The sequence below is a fragment of the Vidua chalybeata genome, chromosome 3 (genome assembly GCF_026979565.1).
Source record: "Vidua chalybeata isolate OUT-0048 chromosome 3, bVidCha1 merged haplotype, whole genome shotgun sequence".
In the NCBI taxonomy this organism is placed as follows: domain Eukaryota; kingdom Metazoa; phylum Chordata; class Aves; order Passeriformes; family Viduidae; genus Vidua; species Vidua chalybeata.
Window position 1 is genome coordinate 40,595,879 of NC_071532.1, and position 19,637 is coordinate 40,615,515.

The 19,637-nt window shown below is 35.5% G+C and overlaps 1 protein-coding gene across 4 annotated transcripts in view; it reads left to right on the forward strand.

The window, feature by feature from the left end:
* SIPA1L2 (signal induced proliferation associated 1 like 2) overlaps positions 1-19,637 on the forward strand; it is a 122,928-nt gene that overhangs the window by 34,299 nt on the left and 68,992 nt on the right. For all 4 annotated transcript variants that reach the window (XM_053938494.1, XM_053938495.1, XM_053938496.1 and 1 more), the window contains exon 3: positions 16,613-18,319. In XM_053938494.1, the coding sequence (XP_053794469.1) occupies positions 16,855-18,319 (1,465 nt within the window). In that variant the 5' untranslated portion in view covers positions 16,613-16,854. The remainder of the gene's footprint in view (positions 1-16,612; positions 18,320-19,637) is intronic.

Genomic DNA, 19,637 nt, shown 5'->3' on the forward strand with positions numbered 1-19,637 from the left:
TTTTCTTTGTGAATATCAAGGTGAAGTGGATGATGTAGTATTAATGCCTCACTCCTCTGGTTGATTTGAAATTATTTTGGGATTTTTTCTTTTCCATCTTTTACTGTAGTGCTGGGTGAAAAAATCTTAACTAAACTTGGTTGGGTTATTTGTTTGTTTATTTGTTTAGCTTTCTTTTGCAAGAAAAATCAGTTTCTCATACTAACCTCTCAGTGCTGGCTATAAGATCAATGGATGGGTGATAAGGAGGACAAAAGGTTTTCCTCACCTTCTTCCAGCTCTGTGCCTCAAATGTTAACATACAGATTAGGTTTTCTAACTAACAGATTTAGTTTTTAAAATTACTCTTATTGACTTATAAGTGTCAGCTTGGACTAGAATGTACTTTCTGTCTCTTTTTAACTCTTGATTACCGTGCTGATTTGCATGCAGACAGCAACTTCCTTTTCTTAGAATCAGTTGTTACCACCTTGATGCTCCGTCCTATTGGCACGGTGTATTTCCTTGAGGTGTTCAGCCCAGAAACTGCCCAGCTATGTTGGGTATACTGCGCAGTGAAGATTTTACTAAAATCCTTTTTCACTCATCTTCTCTAGGTAGCAGAAGCAGAACTAAGCCCAGTGTAAACAGATGTTTCTCTATGTTTAAATTACAGAATGTTGTCAAATTACCTTGTTCCATAGAACTGGAAAAACAGAGGCTCTGGAAAAAGGCCTTAGTGGTATCCAATACCCTCTGTGAAGGCTGTCTGTGTGATGGATTGGGGGTGAGTTGTTGGGTTTCTTAAAGCACTTTTAATTTGCATCACCTTATTAAAAATGTCTTTACAAAAGCAGGACAGAAGTGTCTGCGTGTGTTCTGTGGATGTCTTTGTAGTATATAATTCATACTTGCTTTATTCTATAACATAGTACTTTCTTTATTCAACTCTTAAGAAATCTGCATGTTAATTGAATCAGAAGACATCTGGTTTTGATTCTGATTCATATTTTAAAAAAATCTTTTGGTTGACCACATATGTGGTCTGTCAAGTAGTATTCATTCCTTCTCTGGAAGCAAACATTTCCAGCAAAGTGTCTCCTACATGTCCATTGCCCAGACTCTGAATCTGCTTCTGTTGTCTTGTCTATAATTATTAGATGTTGATTATAGCTATAGCTGTGAAGATTTTTTGGTTTTCCTATTTGTGAACAATTTAGTTTCTAAGTGTTTCTGTATTTAGTGAGGGTGGAGGAGGCCAACTTTCCTCTAGATGCCTTCCCACTTCATAGTAGCCAGTTGCTTGGTAGTTTCAGTATTTCACTGGCACATTGATTACTGAGGTTCTATTTTGTAAATCCACTAAGATTTAATTTGCTTTCTGGTATTACATAGAGACTTGAGATCTTATTTCTTACTGGAATCTAAATGATATTGCAACAAAACAGGAATGCATAGCTTAAAATGTTGCTTAGAAGGCAAGCTGTATGCTGAACAGACTGTACTAATTTTCTAATTAATAATTAGATAATAATAATAATCTTTTTTCTAAAAACAAAAATCAAACAGCCCTCCCGTCAAAAAAGCAAACCAACCAACCCACAAACAGAAAGACCCAACACAAACCCCAACCCTAACAGTACCAAAACAAATCAAACTCAAATGAATATCTTTCTCTGAGTATTTCAGGGTAGGAAGATGTTTGCTGTGTTATACTGTGTAGCACTATTAGATAATTTTTTTCTGTATTTGTAGTTTGGTACTATAGTTTCCACAAAGCTGCTTTTCTCCAGTGGACTCAGAATTTTTATGTTAATGAGTACTCATTCCCCAGTTACTTCACACTGTCACTGGGGTTCTGTGGAGTTCAATGGAAATAATGCCTGTCTTGTTTAGCTTAAGCACAGTATTCTACTATAGTAGTTTCACCCAACTTTTTTTTTTATGTGCAAAGCAGTTTGCATCATGCATTGAATCCTGTTTAATTCAAAAGTAGAGTCATTGTGTGTGTACGAACAATTAATTGTATATCAGCAAATTGAATTCAATTTTTGTGTGTTTCTTTACTAACGTGCTTTTTTCTAACTCAGTTACAAATGTTGCTGATATCTGTTTGAACAACTAAATTTATTTAAAATTAAGAGGTTTGGCAAATGCTCCTTAGACTTATAACTTGTTTGAGAACCAAATGTAAAAAGAGCTCTTACATTAAGGTTCTTCCTCCAGCCTTTGTTGCGAGTAGGGAAAAACCTAGTGACAAAGGATGAGGAAAACACTGAGGTACTCAATACCTTCTTTGCCTCAGTCTTTAATAGCAAGACCAATTATTCTTCAGGTACCCTGAAGAACAGAGTGAATCTTGAAGACATAAATGAGGAACAGAATGAAAACCTGGTAATCCAAGGAAAAATGGTCACACAGTTTTGCAGGAAGGTGTGGCAAAATAATCTGGCATTTTCATTTTAGCTTCCAGATGAGTTCTGGTGTTCATGAAATACTTTGATCAAGAGCAGGTATTTGTTATCCTGGATACAAGTGTTTTTGGGTTTTTTCCCTCATACATGAGGGAACTAAAACATTTGTTTTAGTTATTTCATGGCTTTGATATGTATCTTTGAAGTTTTTAAGTAGCAACCTATGTTTAAACTCAAATATTAATTTAATGTTTTCAAGTAGCTTTAATGAGTTTATGAGGGTATTTAATAATCAGGTTTTTTTAAAACAAAGGCTATACATCTCTGTTATATTTCCTCTAAAACTAATAGCTGAAAAATGAAAAAGATTATTAAAAAATAATTCTAGTTTTAAAAAGCATTATATAGGACCACAAAGGTTACTATATATTTTGTTTTCCTTTTTATGGTCTTGTCTTTGTTTATCTATGCTAAAAATACATAATTTGTGAACTTTAGGACCTTATTTGTTTACTTATTTTTGTAATTGACAAGATTGATGACAGAGTATTCTCTGAAGGGTTTTGTTCATTGGAATCTTCTCTAGGCTATTGTTTGAACTAGATAATTTGCTGACTTTAAGAACATATTGAAGTGCATATTTGTTTTGCCGTGTTTTTGACAGGAGGTGGAGGAATGGATTATCACCTAAGAGTAACACATGGTATTAACTGTTGAGTGTAGGTACAGACCCTTCTTATTCAGAGGAAAAGAAGTATTTAAGTAGTCATACATCATAGTGAACATTTAAAAAGAAATCCCACAGCTCTCCTAGTCTCTTGGGAAGGATAAAGGAAACTGAGGTAACTGATTCAAGTACTGTTGTACAGCGTCTCAACTGACTGACTTGGATACCAAAAAGGTATGTCCTGGGAGAAAAGAAAGGATTGATGAAACTTTAGAAAGATACTGAGGAGGAGAAAAAATATTGACATACAGGAAGTGACAGTAGAGGAGTAATAGTGATATCAAAGAGGACAAAACATTCAGGGAGGGAATGAATAGAAAAATGGCAGAATTAAATAGAACCGAAAGTGAGTATTTCTCGATAATGCTACAGCAAAGACATGCTTTAAAGTCAGATGAACTTAAATGCTGTGTTGGAAAGCCGGACTTTTGTCAGGATAATAGACCCTGGAAAGGACAAGGAAAATGATATTTATAAAAGAGGAAGAAATGGGCTTGGATGAAGACAATGATATAGGATGTTTCTTTTCCTTTCATGATGGTTTAGGAATCTGAACTTGCCAGGACCTAGCAGATCACTCCTTGATAGCAGACTATTTTGAACAAGGATTTGGATTCGGGATGGTTTTAGCGGTCAGTGAGCAGAAACCAATTGTTTTGGGTGGAAAAGAGAAAGAAGATGGAGTGGAGCTTTTGACTGATGATAAGCAAAGCTGCTGGTTTTGCCATCTCTGCAAGTGCCTACAAATTAAATAAATGGTTGATGAGAACCATTAGCATCCTAGCTTTGCCTAGCATCGTAGTTTACCTTATTGGCCTGTTTTCATTCTGCCTAGCTGTGCCTGAATAAGGGTTATCTGTGAGCACTCCCATTCTAGGCCAAAGAGTGTCATGAGCCTAACACATATTCACTTGTCTGGTTTGTGCTCCTTGAATGGAGGATGATAGACATATGGATTGAGATGGACAATACTGCATGAATTGGGTATGATTTGGTGAATACATGGTGCCAAGTATATGGAAATAGAGAAAAGAGGAAGTGGAGAAGCACACTGGAATAAATATGGATGGGAACCACATCACAAGAGGCAAACACTTCCTGGTGTTATGCACCAAACATGGCATACAGGTGTACCTTTCCTTAAATGGAAAGGAAACTATACCCATGCTATTTGTTTTTGAAATATAAATATGCATTAAAAAAACCTTCCCAGTGAAATAGGGACAGCCTGGTTAATGGTGCTATGTGTTGAAATAGTCATTCATGAGACTGTGGCTTTGGGATATTTTGCTCAAGATTTGGCTTTTTTTTTAATCTTCGTGTACATTTATTGAATTTAGAAAAGCTAGCTGAGCAGATTCTAGAATAATAGTTAAAATCACTCACATTATGAATTGCTCTAGGTAAGGATATTTTTCTTAAAAGATCATACATAATGTTGACATGAATAGCTGAGACCCTTTTTAAGCAATTCATAATTTGTTGAAAATATGCGGTCAGTTATAAAGGTTATTTAGGTTATAAAGAAAATAATATTTATATGATAATCATCTGTATTTTGGGGAAAAGTAAGATATGGGTTTTACTGGTAAGAAGTTGAGTGTGTATGGGGAAGGAGAGAGAATGCCATTCAGATAGTTTATATGTCAAATGTGTAGTTTCTTTTGTAATTTAATACGAGCTTTCTAACAGTCAGAAATATGGCAAATGTGATTGTTCCTTTCTAAATTTGGATTTTGAAATAGATCTGTAGTTTCTATAATGCAAATATGCTTCAAAAACGAGGGAGATATGCACTGACAGCAAGTAAAAACACAGTTCCAGAAATGTGTGGTCTGTATAAATGATATACAGTTTGTTGGCTGACCTGAAACTTTGTGCTAAATCCAAGCCAATAATGAAATTCAGAGGCAGATTTTTTACAATGCCTACACTGCATTTCTATGCCTGTGTGTGAACACTTTGGATCAGTTAATTATACCCTCCTATTTGAATGCTTTCATTTACATAAGGAGCAGAACTTGATAAATCAAATATAAAATTCAGTGTCTGATTTATTGGATGGGGTGTTAGGTAATCAGAATTTTAAAAGCAAAAGTTAAAACAAAATTGGCCCTAGAAAAGCAAACCATTTCAGATGAATATGAATTTAAATCTAACTTTTCCCATGCTTCCCAAAAGTGGACCACAGTTATGTTTTTCATGGTTCCTAATAGTGCTATTTCTAGTGTGAGAGCTGTTTAAAGAGATCTGTTTAAAGGTAAAATACTGATTATTGAACATGTTAGTAAGTCACCTTAAAGCAAGACTTCATTTTCAAAAATGTTTGCCTTTTATCTCTTTATCATAAAGCAGTAAAATTAGGAAGATGTCAGCATGCTTATGGTGGCTTGCAGCTAAGAATCAAAGAAGGCTTATAGACATTTTCCGTAATGTATCTCTAACATAAAGGAATACAACTCTGAATGTACATTCCTTAACAGCAGTCATGATGGTGACTTTGTCTGGAAAATACATATATACAACAAGGTGTCTTCTTTCCAATCTAGAAAAAATGAGATCTTGTCTCTCTGACTCAGAATATTTGAAAGATGTATTTCCACACTGTATTTTTGAAGACAATTTTTTTTTCCTGTTTAAAATGAAAATGCATATTTTCTCAACAGGACAACTCCAGAAAGTTCTCAGACATGTGCTTTAACTTAGTAAACTGAAGCAAATCTGTAGAACAATGATAATGCAATCTTATTGTTTGGGGTGGGTTTGGTTGTTTTTGTATTTTGTTGTTTGTTCTTTTTTAATTTGAGGAGGAAGCAGAAGGAGGTGTTCCAAAAAGTTGACATAAAGCTTTAACAAAATTATTTTCAATTATAGCCCTTTTAAGTCTCATTGAGAACAAGTTTTTCAGCTTAACAGCAATTTGTTTCGAGATAAATATCAAATGATCACTGAACAGATAGCAGTGACATTTTATTGCTATCAAGTTGTGCCAAATTTGAGTGGACTGATGAAAAATTAAGAACAATATTCTGCTAACAACCCCCTCACTCCAGCTACTGTTCTTCTGTTTATATCTGGAATTATGTAAAAAGATTCTATTCATCATAAGAAGAGCAGTTACTGTACAAAGCTGTGGAAACAACCAGCCTAAAGTGTGGTGGCTGTCTCAGAGAGGCACCTTTTTGCCCAAGCTGAGTTGTTCAGTGCCAGGTAGTCCAGGCCAAACTGCATGTGCTTGGTAATGTCATGTGTACACAAGTTACCAAGCCGTTTAGTAACTGCCAAAATATTTAATGTATATTGTTAATATTATTAAATCTGCTTTCCAATTTTGCAGTGTAAAATTAAGAACAAAATAGGGTTTTTTTTGTAGTGAGATTGTATGGATCAAGTGCATTACGGTCATCATAGATTTCAGCGTATTTTCTTTCTATATGGAACTCCTGCTCTTTTGTTTCTGAGAGGAGGGATGGAAAAAGGTAATACCTCTGTTCTCAAAATACAAGTTTTAAAAAAATATCTTGATGCACAGTGATGGAAGTGACATTTTATAGCTCTACAATGATGCAGAAGTACCTGAGAAATTACTTGCTGACATCTGAAACTCCAAATCCTCAGTCAGCCTGAAGCTAAGGTTCCAAAAACTGGTCAGTAATATTACCAGTTTGTACTACCTCACAATTCCTGCCAGCTGATAAAGAATCAGGGTCAAACTAAACCAGTTTCCATAAAAAACAATGTCATCTCATGCTATTTTTTAAAACTTATTTTAATTTAATCAACCACTTCTTTCATTAATACTAAAAATAATTCAGAACTGTGATTCCAGAGCCACTCTACTGCCAAATGACATGACGGAAAACCTATTTCCTGTTTTACTTTCTTGGAAACATAAGAGAAATCTTAGCTTTGTTTCTCTTTTTTCCTTAGAATGTGCTTCCATACTTCTTAGGGAACAGTTAGGACCTCTTAGCTAGAACATTAGAATGTTTTGAGTTGTCACAGGCAGTGTTTCTCTGCTGTCATAGACAGTGGTTTTGGGTCTTTTTCATTGCTGTGAATTTTTCCAATGGGAGAGGTTATTCAAAATCTCCTTTGCTTTAGAAGTGAAGTGGAATCAAGCATTTTTTTCCTCTAGAAATGAATTAACTTGAACTTTTAGAACTGTGTTTATCCACTTTCTGATTCCCTCTTAGCCCAGATGTTGCAATGTGTTAGAAAGACCGGTGTTAGCTTGGTATGATCCTTTCTAATAGAAAAACCCCAATAGAAACTGAAGTCCTTTGATAGACAAACTCATGGCAGGCTTAATCAGTGCTCCTGCCTGAACAGCATTTTTACTGTGAAACACAGTTATAATGGAAATATGTAAAAGAACTTTCTTGTTCTGGCTAAAAATGGCTTTGTACATTTCAAAAACTTTCTTGAGTAGTGTCAGCATCTGAAACCTCCTTCATGGAATAGGCAGCCTCAGCTGTTTAATAGATGCATTGTTTTATCTTTTCACTGAGTGGATGAAAAAGCTTTATTTTGGGCCTCACTGTACTTGACTTAAAAGCAGAATTGCCTCATAAATTTTTTGTGACATACTGACTCTGAAAAGCCAAAGCTTGCAATCTTGTTCTCTCTTTCTGAACAATATCTCCTTTTGCAATACTAGACTCCTTATTCAACTTTGTGCAGCTTCTGAACCTGCTTCCAAATTTCTACCTGAGAATGTGAAACAACAGTCAAAATGTTAGCACGTCTCTACTTTCTTATCAAAGAATTAAAACTCATTTCTTCAGATAGCTAAAGAGGTGCCAACCCCAGTGTTCCTATTTTTTCAGAATAATCAAAAGCAATTGTATGCACTATGTGGGGACAGCCTGACATACATATCCCAAAAACTGTAAAAAAAAAAAATTAGAAAATACAAAAATACAGTGCTAGTGCATTGTCAGAAATTTATTTGAGCATATTTTTCAGTTAGAAATCTGTCTCCATTCATGAAGTTTTAAATTTTGAAGACTAATAATTCAGATAATGATGTTATTCAACTACTTCTAATTTTTCAATCCCATCATTCCATCTATAGCAATTTGTTATATATTGTAAGGACAAAAATTCTTACATTGTGATTTTTTATGAAATGGACATTTTTTACTCTTAAGTTGCTTCTTGTGGGTTTTTTCCTCTGGTTTTCTCCGTACCTGTTCTTAGGCAGAGTGCTTTCCAACTGGAATTTCAATTCTGTGCACTGAGCTAGAATTAAAAGAAATAATTTCTGATGTGACTAATTATGGGAAAAGGTAGAATATGTTCTTTTCTTTGTTTTAAAATAATGCAGTGCTCTTCTAAATCACTGAGTTGCTTTTTGTTTCTGCCAGTATTCTATAAGAACTGCATAAAAGACAGCATTTTTAGTACTTACCAATGTTTCTTAAGAACTTGAAGGTAAAATGTTTGTTTTGAAATGGAGCACATGTATATTTCTTTCTCAACATACAATATGAATATGCTCCTTTCTGTATTCTCTTCTGCTAGTCGATTTATGGGTGCTGTATTTATCTTTTGGTGTTGTTATCCAGGTGCACATACAATTGGTTGTTCTTTTATTTGTCTTTGAATACTGCAAGCAATCTGCATGAGTCCTGTCTTTATCTTTCTAAGCTTTGCCTCTGACAGTGACTTGGTCCACTTGTTGTTTACCACGTGGGTTATCGTAGTGTTTGGCATCCTGTGCAGTGGACAAAAGAATAGTCCCTGCCTTGTGGATTATGCAATTTAAATGAGAATGCATACATTCATGCAGGAAGGACCAATTCAACAATCTTCTGACAGTTTGACTTTTGACAATTTCTGAGCCTGTAGATAGTTCTGTTTCTACTGAGGTTTCAGATGTTGTCCAACTTGCTTGAGAAGACCACTTTTTTTTTGTTGTTGTTGCTTCTTGACTGGAACTTGCTTCAATGCAGTATTTCTGTATTATAACTGAAAATGAGTCATCTCTACCCTTTCAGAATAATTCATGCTTTGTCTAATGTGAACTCCCTTACTGAATTGGATCTACTGGCTGAGGAAAAGTACACTTAATGCAAACAGATTTTTGCTTCTTTCTTTCTAAGATCTTGAACTACACTGAACATATAAAGTATTATGCAAAATTTATTTGTATGTATCTGCTGACTGATATTTTTTTCTATGAATCGTGTTTCTGACATAGTTGTATCATTATGTGTTGAAGATTTTTAATTTTCAAAGATGAATCTAGAATTAAAATTTTGCTTTGCTAGTATTGTAAGGATAAATCTATTTATGAGGAACTTGTAATTACTGTGAAATGTTGGAGGAACATTTAAATTCTTTAAAGTAGGAAAATGTCTTAGAATGTCAGACTGGATGGTTCTATGTAAATGTCTTTTTAGCCTCCCTGTAGAAATCAGATTATTTAATACACAATCAGTTGGGTTCTTTTTTGTTATTCCTGCCCTTTGACCTCTAAGTTCTTGAATGGAAAGAATGAAAGGGAACAAAGAGTTTGGAATGTGTGAGATTTAAAAAAAAATTTCACTGATACCAGAATTTGACTGACAGGTGAAATAACTTTTATTTGCAGATATTAAAGACCAAAGAATTTGTAAATTTTTTGTCAAAAATTTGTATCTGTTAGTAATAATAATCTATGAGGAGTCTGATGCATGTCCCCTCCCCCTGGAATAATAGGTGGTCAATTACATATATAAAAAACATTTATGTATATCTTTTCAAGCCTTTTCTGGAACAATTCTTTGGTCTAAGACTTCCTGTTAAAATGTTTCCTTTTTACTTCCTTAATTATTTTATGTTGCAGGCTTTACTGCATTTTAAGTTTCATCATTTCAGTTAAAAATAACTGAACTGAATTGGAAGAATGCAAATGAAATATTCTCAGTGTGGTTGTCAATGGCAGTTTTGCTATTGTTTAAACTCTGCTACTTTACATGGTTCAACCTGAATAAGATACAGCTTCAGTTCCAGTTTTGTAGTTGAGCTCTGCATAAGAACTATAAGAATAGGAGGATATCCAGTTGGTTCTGGAAATCAAGTTAGCCTTAATGTATCTCTGTCAAATCTTGCATTAATGGAACAACAGAGTATTGGTATTAATATTCTAAGAAAATGCAGTGCTGAAACAGTCACACATTTATCTAAATATAGTTTTCAATAACAGAAGGTGATTTCTAACAGAAGGTTTAAAATAAATGACAGTAAGGCTATGGTCAGTGACAGCTCTGTATAAAACACTGATATTCACTGAGACATAACTTAGGTTGGTTGATGAAAAATGTAAGCTGTGTTTTTTAGCTAAACAAAGCATTAATTGAGATAAAATATGTAAGACCACATATTCAGGAAAAGTAATGAAAGATAAGCTAAAAGGAAGCTACTGTAACTTTGTGACAGATATTCTTCGGTATAATGAGTTACACTGAAGAAAGTATGTCTTTCGTAATGGCCTTTTTTGGTTTTTTTCACTGAAAGGATGCAGTATATTTAAAAATAACCAAACTGATGCATAGTATTGTGTTTTGTATTTAGCAATTGGAAGGTGAGATTTATTAAAATATTTTCTCTGGAAATGCCAAGAAGACAGGTGGGGAATGTTGACCACAGGATGAACAAGTCTAGCATTTTAAAGGGTCTATTTGCTATTACATCTTACACAATTATTTCTGTAGATGGTCATGAGATTTTTCTCAGCCTGTTGGTGAAGGAGAACAGTTATGGCTAGAGAGGTCTCTCCCTTAAAAGTAAAATACCTTTCATTGAACAGCACCAAACAGATGTGGAATTCAAAGTTCTATTACATCTCTTTCTCAGTATTTATGTTCATCTGCCATTTTCTTTGTTGGAGAAGAGAAATATGTTTGAAGAACAGAGTATGTTTTTTTATTTTTATTTCTTTTTTATCCACAATCTTGTATACCAGTCGAAAACTAGTGCAATTCCACTGTTTTGCTAAGAAAAGTGATAGTCTTACACCAACACTGAGAATCATGTAGGCTGTTGTCACTCTTAGCTATAGCTCCTTCCCTCCCTCCCACTCCCCATTATTGTTTGTGGATACATTTCTGTAGCTATGTTATTTCAACAACATCTTTTTTTTCAGTTTCTATTCTGAAATTTCACTCACAGAGACTATAAATGTAAAGAAATACAGAATACCTAAGGAAGTGTGCAACAAATATTCAATACAGAGCAGCTCACCTGTATTTCCATTTGTCAAATGAGTATCTATCTTCCCATTGTTCTTCTGCCTCTTTTCTATGTCTGCAAATTAATCAAGTATCTGAAATATGCATAGCTGAAGTAACCATTTATACTGTAGTAGTTATAGCTTTAGTTGTAAATTTGATGTACAATAATTTGAACCATTTTTTTCCATGAGCTCTGCTCATAATTTGTTCATTGTATTATTTCCAATCCATTTTCCACAGCTGCATTCTGAATAAGTAGCTCAATTATAGTTTAGTGTTATTCTTTAATATTCACTGAGCCCTATGGAAAACGTTGAAAGAAATATTCTATTTAAAGACAATTATGCTTAAGTATCATTTTCTAAAGACATTTACATGGAAAAGAAAGGCAAAAACATGAAGAACTAATTTTTCTTTTTCATACTACTATCTGCAGTAATGTCTCCTGTGTGACATCATAATCAACTGTCATATGATATGATATCACAGTTTAGTGTGATCAGAATTCTCTGAATTGAACACACAAATAACAGTGCTTGAAAACCAGACAGAGCTGTCGCTTTGCTTCTGAAAATTGGGTAGTTCTTTTAGGAACTATGAAGACTATTAAGAAATCATTAAGAAATAGATGCTAACAGAGATATTAAAATACATAAATCTCAGAACACTTGCTAACATAGTCTGGTTTTAAAAAAGACGAGTTTGAACTTGAATTAAAAGAGCTTCCTTCTACTATTTTGTAATTTTTCAAAAATTACTTTTTTTTTTTTCAGTGACAGATCTTGTGGCAGATTTTTTCAGTGAGTTATCTCTTCTAGAACCTGTGAAAATACAGGCAGTTTATAAACCATGTTCATTTGTTCCTTGCACTCTTCATTTTCATTGCACTTGAAAACATGTGCAAAATTTTCTTGCAATCTTCAGATTCCCATGAAGTGGCCATTGTGTAGCTGCTGCTCTGCTGTACTGGCCAAATACATAACACTACTGCATCACTATGTATTTCTTTGAAGACTGGAAACTAACTGGAGGAAGACACAGAAAATGCTGTGTAGAACCAATTGAATGCAAATTAAATGTCGTGTCTTCAGCTTTTGGCATATTATTACTTCCTGTACTCCTGTTTTATCAAATTGCACTTCCTTTTTTTTTTTTTTAAGATTAATTGAGCTTGAGAGTCATGGTGACTTCTATGGTTATCTCATAGAATTGTCATCTTGATAAATAGTAGAGATTAATGCTTTCATCCAAATTATGCATTCTTTTTTTAGGATGATAGCATTACATAATAACAGGGGCAGATTTCCAAAGTCTTGATCAACAAAATGATCACAGAAAGATTTCTTAAATAATTCATTTCCATCTATGAAGGCTGACATGAGGCAGTGTTACAAAACAACCTCATTTTGACAGGATAGTCCAATAGCACAGTTCTCATTCATTGCTCTGCTACTGGCATAGGAACATTTTTGGGCACCTATCCAGGTCCCCAGGAAACTTGGAATCATTTCATGTTAAAGAACTGTAACTGTAGCTAACAAACCAGCTGCTGTATTGAGCTCAGAAGGAAGTCTTTGTAGCTGTGTGGAAGGAACTTAAGTTATTTGCATAACATCCAGCAGTCTTAGTGGGAAGGGTTGGCAGGAGCACAACAGCAGGGTAGGCATCCAGCTTTTCTTTTTTGACCTTATCTGTCATTGATTCCATTCTTCAATGCTAGGGTGAGATGAAAAGAGAGGGAAGTGAAGAACTTGACCAAAAGAGCTGTACAGGTCTGAAGAGAAGAGTACTCATGATCACATTGACATCGTTCTTTGTGGAAGTAATAGTTTATTAAATTCAGCAACAACAACAAAAAAATAGATTTACAATAAATAGCATCAACATCAGTGCTATATTTGCGAGCTGGTAAAGTCTTACTGTGGAGAGAGAAAATCCTTAACAACAGATAACATGAAACTATAGAGCTGTCCATCAGCATAACTCAACTGTCAACCAGAACATGCTGCTGTACTGAGTTACAGAAATTTACAGAAAGGGTCAATCATGTTAAAAACAAGCAGACATTTTTTTCAATTAGGCCAATTTCAGATTAAGAAAAAAAATTAGCAATATATCTTAAATTTATTGCATCACTTCTTCAAACATTACTATTTCCTGAAAATACCAGTCTGCATTTCCAAACAGGCATTTCTTTAGTCTTCTGTCACACCAGCTTTGCACTGTAAAGAAAATGAATTCTCTATTAAAGTACTGTCTTTTGCAATGTACCTCTGTTAAAATACTCAGGCCATTCTTCATCAAGTACTTAAGCTACCACCACCACCAGAAGTAAAAAAAAAAGTCTTGCTTTCCTGTGACCTTCAGGCTCTTTGCTGCCTCTCACAAATGCAGATGTTTGTGATGCCAACCATTGTGGATTTAGATTGTTAATAAGTGGGCTGGGTCTTTCTGCCTCCTACCACCTCATCTCCAGTTTCATTTCAGCCTTCATTATGCTCCTGGTCAAATTCACTACTTTTGCACAAATGCTTATGGTAGAAAAAAGGTTAACACAAGAGAAAAAAAAAGAATTTCATTTTTGCAAGATAGCCTTTTCATGCCTTTTATGTATTTTATCCTATTTTTTTGAGATTTATTTTTTATTTTAAAATGCATAAACAAATGGCTTCTAGGAATGGTTTTTATGTAGGAAAGGGCAGGAAGGCTAGAAGATGTAATTCACCATAATTTCAAAGAAAATTGAATTAACCTTTAATAAGAAGTTAAATATCTTTCCCAGTATGTGAAATTAAACTTACTGTGTGTTCTCACTCTTCTATATTCTGACAGAAACAGAAAAGATTATTCTGGAATAGTTTAGTTTAACTTCAGAGTTTTTATTTAGCAAAGGTTTCCTTCCACTTCTATGATGGTATAAAGAACAGTCTAAGAAATTATTAAAAAGCTGTCAGCTGTTCATGTTAATTTTCAAGGAACCTTCTTCTATTTTAACTTTGCAGAATTACTTGTGCTCCAAAAATTTTAAGCATATTGACATATCTGAGTGCAGTCCTGCAAAGAACTCTTTGGATTATTGGTGAAGGAAAAGCTGGACATGACCCAGCAGTGTGTGCTTGCAGCCCAGAAAGCCAAACGTGTCCTGGGCTGCATCCAAAGCAGCGTGGGCAGCAGGGGAGGGAGGGGATTCTGTTCCTCTGCTCTGCTCTGGTGAGACCCCACCTGGAACCCTGCATCTGGCTTTGGGCTGCCCAGCGCAGGAAGGACATGGACCTGTTGGAGTGAGTCCAGAGGAGGCCATGAAGATGATCAAGGGAGTGGAACATCTCTTGTGAGGAAGGGCTGTGAGGGAGTTGGGGTTGTTCAGCCTGGAGAAGAGATGGCTCCTAGGAATCCTAATGCTGACTTTCCAGTACCCAAAAAGGGTCTACAAGAGATCTGGAAAGGGACTTCTACAGGGCATGTAGTGGCTGGATGAGTATTGTCTTAAACTGAAAGAGATCAGATATTTGGAAGAAATTCTTCATTTTGAGGGTGGTGAGACACTGCAAACAGGTTGTCCAGGATGGGATCCCCCATCCCTGAAAGTGTTCAAGGCCAGGTTGGATAGGGCTCTGAGCAACCTGGTCTAGTGGAAAGTGTCCCTGTACATGCCAGGGGAGTTGAGAGTAGATAATCTTTAAGTTCCCTTGCAACCCAAACCATTCTGTCATTCTTTGACCAATATTTTTCTTGTTGTATAGTACTTTCATAAGTCAGTTTTTAAAAATCCTACTTGCCACTATTCAAGTGCTATTTCTCTGAATATGTCACTTGTTTAAATAATCTTTTGGATTTCTGTAAGGAACCCATTTAATTGTCTTCATTGGCCAGCAAAGAATTTCTATGGAGCGAAAGTAAGCTGCAGAGATACATTGTTATTGAAATTGTCAGCAATTTCTTCTCCTGGTCACATAGTAACCATAGCCATTATGAGAGTGATGAAGTCTAAGTTGGGTTTGTTACCTCATTACTGCAGAAGTATTCTAAAGTTTGCTATATCAAACAATTTCAGTTGATTTCTGACAAGCAGAAAAAAATAAGGTGTCACATTTTAATTTACATTATTCCCTTGTCCCTCATCTCATCCTTCCTCTCGCTCCTCCAAGGAATTTTTATCACATTAAATATTGGACTCATTTTCTGAACTCCTTACTACCTCATCTCGTAATTTAAATCAAGGGAGAACTTGTATTCCAAGCTAATTTAACCTGACTTCTTTCTAGTCACTGGTAAATGCATATTGTCCTTATTTGCAGAATCTGAAAAGATTGTTATGTTGGCATTTTTGTTCAAGGAATAAAATCTGAAGAAGTGCACAGCATTCTGTCATGTCGCTTGTTTTAATCTGCCTTTAATGCAATGGATTAATGGATGGACTCTGCCTGCAAATGAATCTTCACAGCATGAGTCATGGTCATTCTTAAGACTATTGAAGAGATTTTTATATCCTAACAGTTCCAATTTTGTAATCAAATTGAGGCTTATCAATAGAGCTACTATCTTTTCTTATTTAGAGAAGAAAACAGACGTTCTTTATCACAATAACTGAGTTAACAGTCTGGTTTTCCAACCAGAGGAATATAATACAACAGAAACAACTGTAACTGTTTTACACAGCTAAATGATAGTTTGCACTCCAAAGGGAGGAATGTAAGTAAACCTCCCTTTGGGAAGAGAGAAGGGGAAGGAAATTAAATACATTAATTCACTGAATTAATCATAGAGGAACAATTACTTATCTTTGAATGTTCTTTTAAATGGGGCAAAACACATCTCTCTTCATAAGGTCCTATCTGCTCCATATATTTTACTTACATTTTCTGCCCCAACACTCCTGTGTGCATTAACCATTTTCAAGAAAGCTTGGAAAAAAGTGTCTTAGATGTTATGCAAACAAATCCCAGTGATTAGATGGAGAGTAGGCATCTGAGTTGCAGCATTGCAGGGAATGCAGAGACAATTGTCTGTTGATATTCTGCTTGTGCGCATACTGGGGAGCCCATGAGAGATGTAGGTTTAAGCTGCTCACATCCCATGCAATCATGTGAAAAACTGGAATTACTACATTTGCTGGGTTGTAAGGAGTCCAATGAAAATGATAGAAAGCAAGTCACTTTAGGTCCATCCAGTTTCACAGGGTGTTATGTATTTATAAGCAACAGTGAAAACTTAGTGCTACTGAATATAAACATTTTAACACTCTTTTATTTTTTTTTCCTCCTTATGAACAGATTTAAGAAATTTTTCTGGATTAATACTGATCTGAATGCATCTGAACTGAAGGAAATTTTTTGAGATTGTTCTCCTGATAGAAAGTGTACAAAAATGGTACACTGAGGTCCCTGCCTGCACCTGTGGGAAGACTGTAACAGTATTTTTATATCACAGTTTATTGGCCCATAAAAGACGATGTAATAACAAATGTAACAGTAAATTTATGCAATAGTAGTGGTTCCCCTCCCACTGACTGGACATGAATGATCAAAGGTCTTTGCAAGAAGATAAGCACAAGATTAGCAGAACTTCCTCCAAGTTCAGGGAGTCTTCAAGAAGCATGCAATCTGACGATTATTTTGCTAGAAAACTTAAAGCCTTGAACGGTAGCATGGGTCCTCCTGTTTCTTCAAATGCCTCTAGCAAAGCTGAAAATAATCAAACAAATGGTACACCAGCTGTGCCTAAAATGGGTGTTCGAGCAAGGGTATCTGAATGGCCTCCTAAAAAGGATTGCTCTAAGGAGCTGAGTAAAGCTGCTTGGGAAAACAGACCTCCAGCCAGTTATGAAGGTGTTGGCTCAGTACTTCCAAATGGACAAAATGACCAAAGTGATGAACAGCAAGAAGAGCTAGAACTGGAATTTACAGAGGGAAAATATTCAATTGGAGATCTTTTTGTTCATTCACCTCAAAGGGGTCTTCATCCCATAAGGCAAAGGAGCAACAGTGATGTGACAATAAGTGATATTGATGCTGAAGATGTGTTAGACCAAAATGCTGTTAACCCAAATACTGGAGCAGCTCTTCACAGGGAATATGGCAGTACTTCTTCAATTGATAGACAAGGCTTGTCTGGAGAAAATTTTTTTGCAATGCTGAGAGGATACAGAGTGGAAAATGTTGAACATAAAACCCTTGCTCCTTTTGGATTTTCTGAGTTTTTCCACTGTGATCCTACGGTTTCTCCGAGTCTACATGCTGCTGCACAGATTTCCAGGGGAGAATTTGTCAGGATTTCTGGGTTGGATTATATGGATAGTGCCCTACTTATTGGTCGAGACAGGGAGAAATCTTTCAAGAGGAGACTTAAATCAGAAGCAGTAGAAACATCTCTGTTTAGAAAATTGCGAACACTTAAAAGTGAGCATGAAACTTTTAAGTTTTCATCAGACCTGGATGATAGACTTGACAGAAATGTTCGTTCTTGGAACTGTCAGAAATGTTTTGCACATTATGATGTTCAGAGCGTTTTGTTTAACATAAATGAAGCAATGGCTACAAGAGTAAATGTAGGAAAAAGAAAAAATATCACCACTGGGGCCTCAGCTGCGTCACAAACTCAGATGCCAACAGGCCAGACTGGAAACTGTGAATCTCCTTTGGGAAGCAAAGAGGACCTCAATTCAAAAGAGAATTTAGATGCTGACGAGGGCGATGGGAAAAGCAATGATTTAGTATTGAGTTGCCCTTACTTCAGGAATGAAACTGGTGGGGAAGGAGATAGACGGATTGCACTTTCTAGGGCAAATTCAGCATCTTTTTCTTCAGGTGAAAGTTGTTCTTTTGAGTCCTCTCTGAGTTCCCATTGCACAAATGCTGGTGTTTCAGTTCTGGAAGTACCAAGAGAAAACCAGTCCATTCACAGAGAGAAAGTGAAGCGTTACATCATAGAACACATTGATCTTGGAGCATATTATTACCGCAAGTTCTTCTATGGAAAAGGTAAATTTTTCTAATGCAACTGTTCTGATGTATCCATGCATTAGATTTAAATTGTTTAGTAAAGATTATAATTTGTCTTCCTTCTTCTCCATAGAGAGACCTAGGTATTCCAGAGAATCCTGAAACTCTTTATTGAAATTAAGCCTGTTATTTTTGCTCTCTCAGGGCAAAGCAGTGGGTTATGTATGGTTATGCAATAACTGTGTGAGTTCATTAAGTGATTTAATGAAAGGTCATACAAAATAGCATGTAAGTTAACCTCTCCAACCCAAACTTTCTTGATCAGCAGGAGGAAAAAATAGGTCATTTATATCCAGTAAATGCACTGGAAGTACTGATACTCAGAACAGAAATAATTCTTTGTTAAAAGGTGACTCCAAAAGAGAAAGTTTTATTATTGAGGGTTCTGACATCTTCTACATTCAACTGTCTTCAAGTGTGTCTTGAGGCCTTCCATATTGTATGCACACGTACATACTCCTTAAATAGAGAGCTTCTGATGTTATTTAGGTTTTCAGCTTAAAGAAAGATGTCTTATGCCTTTCTCCTAGCCTTATACCCCTTTCTTTTAGGATGTGTTCAGTCTGCAAACTGCCAGGATACTCTTGTCAGCATAGTAATTCTTGTAGTAATCATTATTCAGATAAACTGTTTCCACTTTGTGATCAATTTTGATAGTCTGCATTCAGTACTGGCTTGTGCAATGTAGATGAATTCCTTGGTTTTGTGGGAGAACTCCAAAATACCTGTCTCTGTCCCTTCTGCATTATGAATTACACAGCTAGTTCTTCTTGCTTTTATTTAAAGAAAAGTCTGCTTCTGTTTTTAAAAAACTGTTACAGCCCTATTCTTATTGTTCTTCTTGAAATCATACTTCCTCTGCTTTCTAACTATATTTGAACATCAGGAAATAAGCACAGTACTGTTACTCCTTCCTCCTGTAACTCTTTAAAAGGGACTCAAAAGAGGATCCAGTACAGTGCTGGTCACAATATAATAGAAACTGAGAGCATATTAGCTGTAAAAAAAACTACTTAAAAGGTAAGGAAGAGAAGAATCTGGATCTGTGATAGAAGAGGAAGAAAAAGACCTACCGCTAATCAAGGAATGGGCAGTAAATTCACAGGTTCAAAATTGATTCCAAGCTAGACAGGTTGTAAATTATATAAAAGGTGTTGAGGGAGTCAGAGTGCAAGAGAATGAAGTGAAACTTTTGACAAAAGGATGGCACATTTTTTGAGAGGCAGAGAGAAGAAAAGATTGGCATTCACGAAAATGAAAGGAAGACTGTCAGTAGACAAAGGTGGTGGCAGGATGG